General features: G+C 29.1%; 1 protein-coding gene across 3 annotated transcripts in view; it reads right to left on the bottom strand.

The window, feature by feature from the left end:
- Window positions 1-16,320, bottom strand: part of LOC145202146 (exportin-7-like) — a 126,758-nt gene that overhangs the window by 11,042 nt on the left and 99,396 nt on the right. For all 3 annotated transcript variants that reach the window (XM_090082101.1, XM_090082102.1, XM_090082103.1), the window contains 6 exons: window positions 16,048-16,102; window positions 15,777-15,936; window positions 15,558-15,647; window positions 14,790-14,838; window positions 14,513-14,670; window positions 11,619-11,669 (listed from right to left, as the gene is read on the bottom strand). In XM_090082101.1, the coding sequence (XP_089938227.1) occupies window positions 11,619-11,669; window positions 14,513-14,670; window positions 14,790-14,838; window positions 15,558-15,647; window positions 15,777-15,936; window positions 16,048-16,102 (563 nt within the window). The remainder of the gene's footprint in view (window positions 1-11,618; window positions 11,670-14,512; window positions 14,671-14,789; window positions 14,839-15,557; window positions 15,648-15,776; window positions 15,937-16,047; window positions 16,103-16,320) is intronic.

Genomic DNA, 16,320 nt, shown 5'->3' with positions numbered 1-16,320 from the left:
TTGACTGCTTAAAAAAGTAATCAATTACTTCAACTTCGATACTATGACTTTGAAATTTTTTGATACAGGCATACATACATGAGACAGAATATAGGTAACATGTTTTGACAACTTCAGAAACAAACATTAAAGCACGGCGATCTTTCGTATATAGATTTTCCTAATATCCGTGGATCTGGAAGTTACCAAATAGTGAAACAACTCCATGTAGCCTATTTAAAATGTCATATACAATGCGAATTCACCTTAATTTGTAAACATAAACTTGTTCGTTATACAGTCAGAACGTTGTTAGTTTGTTTTCAAAAAAAAAAAAAAATGTTGTTTTGACGAAACCATGCAAATAAAATTCACTTTTAAGATTATTGACGTTCGGGGACAGATTATCGACGTTCGGGGGCATTTAAAAATACACACGAAGGAATGAAGGAATTTTGATTTTTTTTTGGACAATTAGGAAAAATAAGACCTGTTTTATTAAGAAAAGTAGAAAGAGAAAGGTTTGTTATTTTTGTTATGCAGAATTTACTATTTAAAAAATCAGTCTTTTTTTAGAACTTTTAACCGAATGCGTCACGAGATTCCAGGTCTGCAAAATTATTTAACTTTAAAGAAATAATTGCGTGTCTGTATTTGGTTTAAATAAATAACGAAATAATTTATTTCTGTATTTTGTTTCGTTTTATAAAACTTGGTGTTTTTACTGTTTCTTTCTTTAATTTGAAGTAAATTTTTGATATCGCCAGAAAATGATCAGACTCAAATCGTAAACGAAGTTTTCAAAAATGAAACTATTTTCTATAATTTCAAAGTAAGTGAAGAGAAAATAAGGTTATGGTTCTTCGAGCAGTAATAGTATAACTGGAATTAATTAACTAATAGTAATTAATAGTTCTTCTTGTTTAGATGAAAAAGTCATTATGGGATAGTGTAGTGAATACTGGAGTATCTGTTGAAAAATTTTATTCACGGTTTTATAAATGCAATAAAGGCTACAGTGCACTCCGGGAAATTATAATGAAAGTGATCAGTTCAATTTTTTTTGCAATATTTTAGAGTCAGGAAATGGTCAGCCAATGTTTGAATGCATTTTAAAAAATGGTGAAGATAAAATTGATATGTCTTTGTCTGTGAATCTGAGGATCCCGAGTTATGGATTAAAAACTTCCAAATGTGTTCACAGATTATAAGCAAATTCCGTACTCAGCACTAGCCTAAAGATGCAGAATTAAAAAAAGTCAAAGGTGGTAGTTTTGTTCCAGTGCATCCTCCTTCAGTCTTTAAAGGTATAGCAGTGTCTTGTATTTCAATAATGCCTAGAAAACAAGATGTCACTGGGTTAATGTACTCTGAAAGAAATAGTTTAGCTGATGAGTTCGAAAACTTAAAAAAAATAGACGCTATTCAATTTAATTCAATTGTAAAAAATTTGAAGTCAATGATAAATAACTGGGCAGAAAAATTTTATTTTGTTAAAAAAGAAAAAAATATATCTTTAATATCATATGAACATTGTGGACCAGTACCTAAGTTTTTAATATGTATAACTTTATAAAAATTCCTGAAGCTAAAGATACTGCACTTTTTATTAAAACAGTTGTCAAGTGATGGTTTATTGTTAACAGTAAAGCAAAAGGTCTAGATATTAGATTAAATGATATTCAAAGAAAGCCTATTACTTCAGCCAATGATTGGCAAATAGATTTCTTAGAGAACTATATTTCTTATTTTGCTGAAAATTTGAAATGCATATATTCAAAATTAAGAAAGAAAAGGTGAGCAATGGATACTGCGAGTGCTTTGCAAAAAACTTCTAAAAGATTAGCAAGCTGTGCCAAGTATTTGTTGAATTGCAGTGTATCTTATGTATTGCTAGGACATATGCAATCAGATGCACTAGAAAAACAGTTTAGGAAATATCAGCACGGGTCAGGTGGCACATATCTAATAACTGTGCAAAATGTTATTCAAAATCTTAGAATCGACAAAACTGGAAAGTTGCTAGATGAGCAAGCAGATTTTAGAATATTTCCTCCTGCTCACCACCACTGTGATAACTGTGAACTCGATGTGAAGTTTGAAGTGTCAATATGCAAAAATTGTGAGGTTCAATTGCCAAATGTATGCAAACAAAGGCTTTTATATATTGCAGGTTTTATTGCTTACAAACTTCCAGAATTACATTCAATTTTAGAAGAAACAGACACCTTTGATATGTTTCAAAAATATGGAAATTTGAATAGTTCTTTGAACAGGGGAAGATAAAAAGAACCTTCTGACAATTTAGTCTACTTTGTTATTTATTGTTTTTTTACATTTGAAGTGACACTTGTGAATAAAGTATCACCATTGCTGTGCAAAAGAGGATTAATTGACATTTTTATTAACTGCAATAGTAAAGTTCAATTGCTTGTTCGAAGTGTTAAAAAAGGTTGCTGCATTTTGGCAAACATCTTTTTAAACAATTATTGTCAAAAAACACTCTGAAGATTTTGGGAAGGAATGTTTAACAAAACAAGCAAAACTTTCAACTTCAAAATAAAATACTTTGAGTTAAAAAAGTCAAAATAATTTTAATAAAATAAAGTAAACATATTTGTTTCTTTTTTTTATCAAAAAATTTATTATTTGTATTACAAGTGTTAAACAGCTAAAATAAACATATAGTTATTAAAATGAGACTTATACCCCATTCACACCAACAAAACCAAGTTCTAATAACACTCGCTTTTAAAACGGTGTTTTATTTAGCTATCGTTTTTTGAAACTCATTTATTTGAAACATGGTTTTAAAAAGCAGTGTGAACGGAAAAATGCGTCACAAGTTTAAATAACCACGATTAAAACAAGTTTTATTTTTTGTGTTAATGGGGTATTAGTCAGTTTTAGCTAAACTCTTCAAATTTTTATTGTTATTAACTTATTTATAAACGTAAAAAAAATTCCTATAATATTTGCTTCCGAAATTTAATCAAAATCTTTTGTCCTTATAAAGCTCTTTATTTGTTTCTGAAGTTTGTTTACAAAAGCAAGGATAAAAAATAATTTTAACCGTAAAAAAGTCGGCCTTCACTAATTTTACAGAAAAAAAGCTGTCGCGGCCTGTTTAAGAAGGCATTGAAATTACGGAATGAAAAATCTTATAAAAATAAGACCGAATGATAAAACACGGACGATCTCGAAAAATTTACTTAATAAGTTAAATAGAAGATCGCCCACACCTATCCAAAAATGGTCCCAACATCAATTTTGAGGACCAAAAAAACGACCGATGGGGCATTAATCTGCAAGGTCTCAGATACCACCAGATGTAAAAATTAAAATCTAATCTCTATAGCCAAAGGAGAAAAACACATTTAAAGTTTATAGCATTTTGCGCTACTCATCGCACTTGGAGCCCCGTCGTAAATCTATTTTGTTTTTTTTTTCACTTTTGGGTTAAGGAGTTTTTAAAAAATATCAAAAACTCTTCACATATATGTGTTGGCTATAACCTGACAAAAAATCAGCTCTTTAACACTTGTTGTTTGTGTACAGAGACCTAAAGTATAGGGTATGGCACTAAAAGCCTCTTTAAAAAGAGACAACGGATGCTTTACGTTTTTATTCTAACCTTATTATCGACTATGGAAGTTTCAAAATTTATGGCCAAAATATAGCAGCTTTTTGTGGTTTTTATGCTTTTTAAAGATTCAAAGTTACATCAAATAACTAATTTAGTAACAACATCATGCGACTAGTGGATATGGGGTTCTATGGTTGTTAGACTTCACATTTGTGTGTACTTTGTCTGCAAAAAGAGTGTTTTTTTTGTCCAAGTTTGTATAAAATATGGGGAAGAAAACACATAGTTAGAGGCATTTTTTCTAATTATTCTGAAATTAAAACACATAAAAACCTCTTTATATTTTAGTTGTTAAATCCACAGGTTTGCTTTGTTGTTTTTGTTTAAAATGATTGAACAAATATTGGATTTAATAAAAACTTTTTTTCATTTTGTAAAAATTACTTTAGAATTGTAAATTCAAAATTAATTGGTAATTTATAAAATAATTTCAAAGTTAATGCTAGAATCAAGTTTTTTTTATTTAAATCAAATATTTATAACCTTGTTGTGCTTTTTTTCTTGTATTGAAGAATCTCCTAAAGTCTTTCATTGCTTTGGCCAAGTTTTTTTCAACTATTTAAAAATGTGAAAACAAATGTTTATTATTTTTGGGAAAAGCCACAACATCAAAGTAATTACATCTAAGCAGTCAACAGTCTAAACAACTAAAAAGATTTTTTATCAACACAAGCTTGTAATGAAAATTTTTTTCAAAGATCAGTTTTTTAAGCACTGAAATGCCATATAAAAGAAAAACTCATCAAGATTGTCGGCAATCTGTATGCTTCTTTTGTTTTTCAAAATGTGACAGGCATATTTCTGATTTCAACATGGAAAGAATACTAGGAATTTTTTCTGGAAATTCGATTGATTTTAAGGATGATAGAATTCCATTGGGGATATGCGATTCCTGCAGAGCAATGGTACAAAAGCATGGCAAAGGAGATAGAAACTTGTCTCTTCCCAAGCTACATGACTTTAACAAAGTGATTATTAGACCACAGACCAGAGGATTTGATTCTTGTAATTCTTTAATTTGTCAGGTTGGCTAATTAAAAGGACATTCTACAAAGCTCACTTTTTTAACCTATCAAGAAAAATCATCAAGTAGCTTTGATAAACTACCCAGCAAGCACACAACGTTGAAACAACGTTGAAATAACGTTGATCAACGTCGATCAACGTTATTTAAACGTTGTTTCAACGTTGCGTGCTTGCTGGGTATGCTCAAACTGTCTCAGTGCAGTCAAAAGAAGAATAAAAAATAATTGTTCACAAGCCACCAAGTTTGAAAACCTAAAGAAAATGGTAGCAACTGATTCCAGAACTGCTGAAAAAATTGCGTCCTCTGTAATAACTCAAAAGGTATTTTCTCCACAGGGCACTATTAGGTTGAGCAGAGAAAGAGGTAGAGCTTTTACAATCACTCCAGGTCCCTCCATAGCTCAGTGCATATCAAGAACTTCTCTAACTACTTTGGACATGGTTCAAGTTCAAATCAATAATGGCCTTTCAAATAAAAAGATGCAAGAACTGGCTGTAACATTAAACAAGACTACAAATTCAAAGTTTGTTGAAATAAAATTTAGAGAAAATTTTACAATGGCTGATCAAAAAGTTGAAAGTTTATTCAAAGTTTCCAAAATCTCACTTACAAGGCCATCAACAAAAACTGATTATTTGGCAAAGGTTGTTTACTGCAAGAGTTTAGGGGATTTTTATAACACAATTCTCAGAGTTAGAGCAATCACTTCACCGCCTCTCATCAAACTAGGTATTGATGGTGGAGGACCTTTCCTTAAGTTCGGCTTGAGTGTTATCTCCAATGGTGGATGTCAAAATGTCAAAACAAGTTCAGCCTCAAATGACAAAAGCTTACTGGCTGTAGAACATGGGAAAAAAACAAGTGCCAAGCGTCAGCTACTTGTTGCTGTTGCTGAAAATGTTTCAGAAACTTATGAAAATGTCAAAAAAATTTAAAGTTTATATGGGAAAATTGATGTGCCTTTCTTTATTGCATGTGATATGAAGTTAGCCAATATCATCTGTGGCATTCAGTCTCACTCAAGCAAACACCCTTGCTGTTGATGTGATGTTAAATCTAGTGACCTAAAAGAACAGGGAACTCCAAGAAACTTCAAATCCGTTAGGATGCAATACAAAGCATTTATTGAGAAAGATAATGGAAAAATGTGTGCAAAGGATTTTCATAATGTTGTTCATAACCCATTGTTTGACCAAGAAGATGTCAAACAAGTTATTGAGTTTATTCCCCCAATGGAACTTCACCTTCTCCTTGGAATTGTAAATCATCTTTACAAATCAATGCTAAAAATATGGGCTAAAAGCAAATATTGGCCATTGTTTCTCAAATTTAAATTACAACCTTATCATGGTGGAGAGTTTTTTGGGAATGATTGTCATAAGCTTTTGATGAATACGGATGTTTTGCAAAGAATTATTGAAAGAGAAAAGGCAGACCATATGCTTGGTTTTGAGAAAACATTCCAACATTTTACGAGTGTTGTTAGCTCCTGTTTTGGAAGGACATTAAATACTGAATATATTCAACATATCAAAGACTTTAAGAACTCATACCTTCAACTCCCAGTTTCAGTCACTCCAAAAGCTCATGCAGTGTTCTACCATGTTCCTGAATTTATTACTCTGAAGGGTACAGCATTGGGCATTTTTAGTGAGTAATCAACAGAAGCCTTACATTCAATCTTCAGCGCTCAATGGGCTAGGTACAAAAGAAACCCTGATCACCCTGGTTATGAAGGCCAATTACTGAAATGTGTTATTGACTATAACAGCAAGCATCTTTGAGTTAGATTTTTTAAAGAATTATTTTTTTTTTAAACAGTTAAACAGTGATTTCTAGAATTTCATTCTTGTCTAAAATTTTTGTTTATATTATACACTGTATCAATTTATTTATATTTTCATAAAATATCATAAGTTTACAAAAAATTAATCAGAAGTATATATCTTATTTTGCAAGTACTAAATAAAAAAATCTAAGAGCAATTTCAAGAAAAAGTAATAAACATCACAACACCACCATACAGTAATTTTTTTTTAAAGGAAATCATTTCATGTCTGTATGTATGTGTTTTTACAATAGGAGATTAAGTTTAAAATGGGATTTTCATATGTTTGATATCTTGTTAAAACCCATTTCAGTAAAGAGATATTTCTTTTTTAAATTAAAAAAAGTTACTATTATTGTGTGTATTTCCAATATTTGTTCAATCATTTTAAACAAAAACAACAAAGCAAACCTGTGGATTTAACAACTAAAATATAAAGAGGTTTTTATGTGTTTTAATTTCAGAATAATTAGAAAAAATGCCTCTAACTATGTGTTTTCTTCCCCATATTTTATACAAACTTGGACAAAAAAAACACTCTTTTTGCAGACAAAGTACACACAAATGTGAAGTCTAACAACCATAGAACCCCATATCCACTAGTCGCATGATGTTGTTACTAAATTAGTTATTTGATGTAACTTTGAATCTTTAAAAAGCATAAAAACCACAAAAAGCTGCTATATTTTGGCCATTTTTTCAAAGGCGAGATTCCTACTTTAAGAGCTATATCTTTGCACAGATAAAAGATATCTTGCTTCTATTTTTTTTGCATTTTGAAACTTCCATAGTCGATAATAAGGTTAGAATAAAAACGTAAAGCATCCGTTGTCTCTTTTTAAAGAGGCTTTTAGTGCCATACCCTATACTTTAGGTCTCTGTACACAAACAACAAGTGTTAAAGAGCTGATTTTTTGTCAGGTTATAGCCAACACATATATGTGAAGAGTTTTTGATATTTTTTAAAAACTCCTTAACCCAAAGGTGAAAAAAAAAAAAAAATAGATTTACGACGGGGCTCCAAGTGCGATGAGTAGCGCAAAATGCTATAAACTTTAAATGTGTTTTTCTCCTTTGGCTATAGAGATTAGATTTTAATTTTTACATCTGGTGGTATCTGAGACCTTGCAGATTAATGCCCCATCGGTCGTTTTTTTGGTCCTCAAAATTGATGTTGGGACCATTTTTGGATAGGTGTGCGCCGTGAAGGTGAAAAAACGCTGATATGATGAGTTACTGTTCAAAAAAAAAAATAAATAAAAAATAAAAAGTTGGCTTAACTTGCGTGACTGAAGATACAAAATTAAAGATAAAGTCATTTATAATATTTAAACATAGTATAAGAAAGAAAACAACAGTGTTGCAATTCATAAGGCATAAAGGATGAATAGATGAAGAAGTATTACTGAGAGAATAATTTCTTTATTAACAATTTCTGATTAGGTAAAAGAAAGACAATTTCTGATTAGGTAAAAAAAACAACACATAGTAAGAAAACCAATGGATCAATTGAGCATACTTTTGATCAATTGAGCATATTAGAGTCAACTTAGAATGAACAAGCAAAAAAAAACAAAGAAAGAGATGGACAATTCATGATAAACTGCTTTTGCTACAGATCATGTATCATAGTCCACAGGCATTTCACTGCTTGAATCAAAACAGTTCAAATCTGCATACCAAAATGCTTTGGTTCTTTTATCTACCGAGCAAACAAAGTCAACACAAACTGTGTTTCAGAATTAGATTTCACAGTTGCAATAACTTTAGAAATGTGTGTTAAACCTAGTTAATGAACGAAGTAATAAAACAAATTCTTCAATGCTAATGCATTGAAGGATTTGGTTTTACAAATTTATTCTGAAACTGTAGAGGAGATTCTGTATTATCTTGCTGGTTGGCTAATCCAAAAAGTTTCATTATGTCAATTATGCAGAAAAATTTTGTCTCAGCCATCTTCTGAAACCTCTAGTAATCTTTGCGAAGAGTTTATCAATATCAAGAATTGTGATACACAAATCAATTATTTACAACCAAGTTTTTTTTTCTATAAAGCTGTACAAGCTATGGAAGCCATTTTTCTTATGCACATTAAGAAAGTATTTACATGCAAAAAAATAGCAGGAACTATTTGAAGTGATCAAGAAAGACTGCAAATTTACTTTCATTTATAATCTTCATCCTGAAAATGCATTTCATTAGGAAAGAAAACTGATCCACAATTTTGTTGAAATACGAATTTATTATTATGTCAGGTTTTACAATCACAACATAGCTCCACATAACAAAATATGCCCTGAAAAAATGGCTCATGTTATTCATAAGTAGTTATTATACTTAGTTGAAAGAAACTTAATTGAAATTGCTTTTCTTTCCTGATTAATTCACATTAATTATATTTAATTCAACCGTTTTCTTTCCTGATTAATTCACATTAATTAATTCTATTTAATTCAACCGAAATATTTTTTATTTTGATATCATATTAGATAATAATAATATAAATAACTTTAAAACATATAAATACTAGAAGGAATGTCTAAGTTGTTTTATACTAACATATTTTGTACTATTTAATAAAATGCTTAAATTTCAAAAAACTTACAAAACATAAGGCTTTACTAAAGCTTAATCTAATTATTGTATAAAAAAAATAACATTATGAAATGTTAAAACCAAATAGCTGTCTACCATATAGTTATGTGTTATGTTATAAACCTACTAGCATACTTTAGAGGTTCACTGTGAACCAGAGAGATTGCCAGGTTTTGTCATGTCATTCAATTAAAACCTTTATTATTAGTTTAGTATTAGTTTATGTTGATCATTAAAAATGTTTTTTTAATTCAAAATCGCATGTTTAAATATCAAAAATGATAATTAAAAGCTTTGAATAAATGCTTAAAAAAGTTACAAAAAAATCAGTAAAAGTCGTCGTAGCGACAACTTAGCAATTGTGGGTCATGAAAAGCGTAAGTCTTATGCTAGAATCCAAAAAAAAATGGGTGTCTTCAATAAGTGATACAGATAACTTTTACAAATACTTATTTAAGAATCTGACATTGTAAAATCAATTCTCAAAAAAAAAATTAAAAAAAAATTTAAAGTAACTTCTTCTAAAGATTGCATTTCATGTCATTTTCTTCAAAATTATATATTTTTTTTATAAAATTATGTCATTTGAAACAAGACACCAGTGTTATTTTTCGGATTTAATTCATTTTAAGTTAAATGAAAATAGCTGCTGCTAGCCCATCAATTGCTGTCTTTGAACCAGATGCCTTTTTCTGCTACTGCTGGGAATTTTTTGGAGCGAGGTCCAAGTCTTTATGCCTTGTAAATTTAACAATAGAAGATCTGATGAAGCTGTATGTATATCCTGGGTATTCCCTTGAAATTTATAATTAACCTACTGTAGTTTGCTCTGGTTGAAAAAGAAACCTTTACTTGATGAAGTTGGGTAATACACCCAGAGGCTTGTGATGCTTGTGATAGACTCAATGCCTTTGATGCAAATGAAAGTACAAAGTCTGCAATTTACACGAATAGTGGTGTTCAGCGTTGTCAAATTCTTGCAATAGTTAAAGATATTTCTGATACAAACCATAACTTAAAAATAATATTAGAAAAACTCAATTTGTAAGATGACAAGTTTTTTGCAACATTTGATTTAAAGTGTGCCAATACTGTGTTTGGTCTGTAAGGCTATGCAGGAAAAAGAGCTTGCCTGTGGTGTGAAGGGTTGAGAAATGAAGAATGTGGAAAACTAAGAACTCTTGGAAGTCTAGATTATTGGTATGAAAAATATGTTGTGGAAAATAACTCCAAAAAATCTAACATACAACACTATATGAATATGTGATATATCTAAGGATTCTCTACCTAGAGGAGAGTCCAGATACTCTAATCCAGCATTTAGTATCACCTCCTGAATTGCAATTTTGATTGGAGTTGTATCTACTTTAGGATGCCTGCCTATGGATACTTGGCATGATTTGATGACTGGCTGAAAATTAAAAAATGTTCTTCAAAGAGGGTACGAAGGCAGGGATTGGAATGGAAATAATTTCAACAAGATCTTGAAAAACCTGAATGAACTTGATAAAGTAGTTATATCTCAGGTTCCTCAACTTAGACCCATAGTTCAGTGTATGAAGGACTTAACTGCTATCTTCTGTAGTTGATTTTAATAGAAGAATTTAACATTAAATTTAATATGCAGCCCTAGAAACAAAAAGAAGTCATTAAGTCCAGGACGGTGACTATAATTCTGTCAAAAAGGCTACTTTCATAGCCACAAAATTTTTTAAAAACATTGCAAATGGCTTGTTTTGTAATATGTCAAGAGCTGTAAGTCACAAGAACAACTTTCATTTTAGATATGAATGTTTTTATAGTCTGCCAAAAGATTATGCAAAAAGTAAGGGGAGCAGAAAAATAAAATCAATTCGCTCCTATTACATGTTTGAAAAGCTTAAATCCTACTGAAAAGTTTGCTAATAGTAATACCTATAATAGAATCTTAAAGTAGTTTAGAAATCAAAAAATGATTTTAATTAAAGAAGTGTTAAACTTGGTCATATGAAATATACGAGATAAATATATGTAAAAACTTAAAAAATAATTTTTTAAAATCTTAGCATGCGAACCAGATTTTAAAAATATTTTAAATTAACCATTTACATTAATGCTAAACTAATAATAAAGGTTTTGATTGAGTGACATAAAACCTGGCGATTTCTCTGATTCTTAGTGGGGTAGTTAAGAATTGAAACTTATAAGTCAATTATGTAATGTATTTCTTTTTTAAATAAAATTAAATTTTCTTTTTTTTTAAAAAAAAAACATTTAATTTTTTATTAATAAACTCAAAACAATATTGGTTTCATTTTCAAAACATTCCTTAAGGTATAAAGAAGACAAAAGAAGTTATCTTTGGTAATAAAACTTGACTTATATACAGGTTATTAGACACTAAACTATTCTTTTCTGTAGAAAATAGAAAGTTATCTTATGAATTGACTAATACACTGGTATATATACCATTAAAAAAACATGCAAAAATAAAGTTTAACTATAATAAATTTCTCTGACAAACTGACAGTTTTTCTGAAACAGAATAGTAAAGAAAGTCTTACCATGTTTCTACAATCTTCAAACATCACTACATTCATTATAGTTGCTAGCATCTAAAGGTTTAAGACAAAATTTAAAAATAAAACTTTTGTATGTACTTCTACTTTAACTTCTCTCTTTGTCTTTTAATATAAGTTTTAAATGTAAAATGTATGTAAACAAAATAACAGACGTTAGCAATGGCATAAAAGATAATTAAAACCTCTGTCTAATTTTACTGGTATATCAAAATTGATTTGGTCTTAAATTCTTTGTAAATTAAATCTGAAAATATCATTTAAACTAAAACAAACATTGGTTATCGAAACTTAGCAAATTTTACTTATTTTAATGATTTACTGGTAACTTCAGATAAATTAGGACTTTTTCCTTACAAGTAAATAAAATATTCTGAAGCTTAATTTGAACCAAGTCATTGTGATTATAATGTGTTAGTTATAGTATTTGTTTGTTCATTTTTTACACTTAAACCAATCCAATTAAATATTTAATTTTAGTTTAATTTTACTTACATCACAAAATATTTTAGAAATATTTTCATTTAAAAATACCAGTCCTAATTAAGTTTTATTTAGTGAGCTTAAATTACACACCTTAGTATTCAATATATAAAACAATCAAAATCTCATTACCAACCATAAGTTTGGAGTCACCCAACATTTTTTATAAATTTGTATATGCAGTTAGAAAGATAAGTATCTGAACAAAAAAATTTATTATGAAAAATAAACTTAGATGAGTCATTTCAGAAAAAGAAAAAGTTCTTGAAGAAAATTTTTATGATTATTCTGAAAGCAAATTTAATCAAGATTTCAGATAACAAAAAAAAATTATGATATCAAATTTTCTTTGCTTATATCTAAACAAGGTTTTTGAGATCAAAATTTTCACCAAATCATTAATTTTTATGACTCTTAAGTATCAAGTTTAATGACTTCTGCAAATCAGTTTTGGATTTATTCAACTAACTTCTTTGTCATACTTGAATTAATTTGAGCCCAAGCTTCTTGGAGCAAGATCTTCAGCTTTTCTTTCTTTTTAATACATTGTGTGCTGGTATTTTGATTCGGAATAGCCTACAGGTGTTCAATTGAATTGAGATCCGGACATTTAGCCAGTCATTTAAAAAAGTCAATCTGCTTCTGGATGAAAAGCTCTTTTGAGGTTATTATCTTGTTGGAAAATGAAATGTTTTCCCAATTTCAGTATTCAAGTTAATGCCAGAAGATTTTAATTGAGAATGTTGACATAAACCTCAGAGTCCATAATTCCATCAATAAACTCCAGCTTTCCTGTTCATTCCAAGCCATCAATATCATCAATCCCTACATCATAATATTGCTTGCAAAGTCATGGTGTTGTCAATCACTTTTGGGTGTCATTTTGTACTTTGCTCCTGATCTTGGGTAATTTTTCATGTATCCAAACCTTTTTTAATTAAGTCGCTGATAGTTCCTAATCCCATTGCAGTTGCTTCTAGTATCAATCTGAGTGTTTTACTTTGCAAATCCATTAGGACTACATTTAATTGGGAAAGGCCTTGATCTGTAACAGGATAATGACCCAAATTATACTACAATAGTAAGTAGAGAATATATAGAAAAGAAAGAATTCTAGGGTTTAATGCAAGTTATATGGTCACCTCAATCACTGAATTTGAACCTCGTTAAATTCCTATGAGAAAAATTGGATTGTAATATCTAAAAACCATTGTCCAACATCTGAAAATAATCTTTAGGACCATCTACAAGATGCCTAACAACTGTACTGGAAAAATCCTAAAAGTGTTTGGGAATGATATAATCTTGCTCTGCCATAATCCTTACCTTGTAAAGGTTTCTGACATGTGCCTCTTAAAATCAATTTATTTCAATTTCTCTAAAATAAACTTGTTTCTCTAAGTTTTATTCCTATAAACTGGGTATGTTACAGTAAGATTAATCCTTTAATAGAAAAAATTTCTTCTGCTATCTACAAATTTATATAACTTGGGTTTTTAGTTACAAAATTAAATTGCTGCAATCTAGATGCAGAAGTTTTGCTTTGTTCTTAGGATGATTCAAGTTTGTAATGAGCTTCTGTGACTGGATTTAATGAAATGGATGCCTTTGTTTGCTAATGTGGGATCAAACAAAAGAACCCCAACTTATCAATCAAAACTGGAGGCTCATATTCTACTATAACAGATAGATAAAACAATAGGTAAATTTTTATGAAAGTTCTGTTTCATTTGAAACTTTGATGTCTCAGGATCGATTTCTGCAACTTCATATCAGCCAGCTCTTTATAAATTTCAACTTCTACTAGAAAATTAGAAAGAAGATGCTTAAATACACCCCAATTTTCTTTTCTTTATCTTTCCATGTATTAGCTTTTCAGACCTGATGCAAACACCCACTTTACCATTGCCCCAATTAACACACCGAAATTCACACACTGATAGTTTAGGAAACATTGATCTGATCTTAAATATTTCAACACTGCAACCTAGTGTATTGATTAATTGTTTAATTAAGCCCAACAAGACACTGTCCAAACAAAAACTCATTAAACTATGTTCAATACAAATAAAATCACTGTAATACAATAGCCTGCGTAATCTCCTGATCTAAATCCTATTGAAAATTTATGCAAGCAACTTAATTTAAAGTACATCTGTATGGTAGGTTCAGAATGTTTTTATAAATTTCAATTTTTTTCCTTAGATTTGGTGGACAGTATATTATTTATTTTTATTTTTCTAGAAAACATAATACAAATATACAAAAAGTATAACAAAAACAAAAAATAAATAAAAACATTAAAAAGATCATGAACAAAAATTAGAAAATGTAAATTTGAAAACTTTATTCATAAAATCTTTATTCATAAAAGATCTGTGAAATATTTTTTTTACCTGCTGGAATATTTCTGGTCTAAGATCAAGTAATTTGAGAGTAGCATGTTGACTAATGTCTTTTGATGAATCATTTTTAGTTGCTTTTTGCCAGTTAGTAAAAAAATAAGTTATAATATGGTCTAAAGCTGAGCAACAGCCTGTTGATATACCCAAATCTAAAATAACAATTATTATCTATACAAAAAAAAAAACACTCAATATACACTTAAGTCAAGTTAGCTATAGAAAAAAGCAAACAAGTTTTTCTTTAGATTTACGGTTATAGTTTATATACCAAGTGCAATAAGTCCCTCTGATACGGTAGATACAATGTACATTAGAACCTAAATCAAGAAAGTCATCCTAATATAACCATGTATATCACTATATAGTAATATATAATAAATATACATAATTATGCTAAAATATAATCGTTTATATAATATAACATATGAGTTAGTATTCTATATGAATCAACTTGTGACCAAATAACATGATTAAATAAGTATCCTATTAAATAAAACATCATATTGAATAATATTATCAAATGTTGAAAACCCTTTAATTGAAATGATTGTCTAAAAAATGACTCATTATGAGCACAACTGTGTGAAAAAAACAACACATGTTTAGAATATTTCATCAGCAGTTGTTTATTGAAAAAAAAAAAAATCAATAAAAAATCAGTAAAATGATTTTTTCTTAGTTGATCTCATCCTGCTTTTGTAATAGAAGCCAGATTTTGTAATGGAAGCAACTTTTTTAATTGTTTCATAATAAAATACCAACAACATCCTTCAAAGTTATTCAAATAGTCAGCATGAATTAATAGTCTCAATAACTTAGCAAATAATTAATGATGTGTGATTGATTTTAAAACTATAAGACAGCTTTAAATTATTATTTGCAAAGTTATTTTAACTTCATGATTGCATACTGTGTTATAATTAGCTTTGAATGATACTAGATATTTAAATTATAAATTTTCATAAATTATGGCATACATTTTTTGTTTGAGAAATAGTTGACATTCTTTTGCTTTAAAAACTAAAACCTTCATTACCTGAGGATCAAGCTTACAAACATGGTCAATATGATGTTCCATTACAGTCTCAACTAAAGTATAGTAACTTTTGCTCAACTTTGGATATTCCTATGAAAAATTAAGCAAAAAGAAAATAAAAAACATATATTCATAAGAAACAATTTATTTTTATTCATGACAAAAAAAAATTAACAGAACTCAATAGGTTTTGTGTTAAAAACCTAAAAAAAGAAATACTAGTAAATTTCTTTGCTCAACAGACTCAAGCAACTTGACAAACATTCCTATTGCATTATCCAGTGAATTATCTCCATACAATCTCAAAACACCAAAGTTCACATAGCCACCTGACAATGCTGCTTTGAGCATGTTAAAACATATGGAAATACCTTTGAGTCTATCAAAAAATTACCAAGATAAAGGAAACTAGAAAATTTTATGATTAACGCAAAAAGTTCTGCAAAAATATTTTAACACTCATAGAACATAAGAGTTTTGAAAAAGATACTTTATGTTATATAGCTGATCTACAGAGTAGTTTGTTATGGTTGGGATTCTGCTACCTTTATGAAAAACAAGATGAAAAATAAAAATTAAAAACTTTATTTGTCAATATTGTTTAAACCTATTAAATGAAAAAAGTAAAATACTAAGTTCCATTTTCAAAATCTCATAAAATGCCTGATTGCAATAGATGATAAATTCTACAAATTTTCAAATATTTTTTACATTTAATCAAAACTTTATTAATATATGCAGTGCTCCTAAGAAGTTTTGCATA

Source organism: Hydra viridissima, unplaced genomic scaffold, assembly GCF_058129835.1.
Source record: "Hydra viridissima isolate aposymbiotic clone 2 unplaced genomic scaffold, HvirCarnegie_v1 scaffold_3, whole genome shotgun sequence".
Lineage (NCBI taxonomy): Eukaryota > Metazoa > Cnidaria > Hydrozoa > Anthoathecata > Hydridae > Hydra > Hydra viridissima.
The sequence above is the reverse complement of the archived record's forward strand: the minus strand, read 5'-3'. Positions and strand labels throughout refer to the sequence as shown.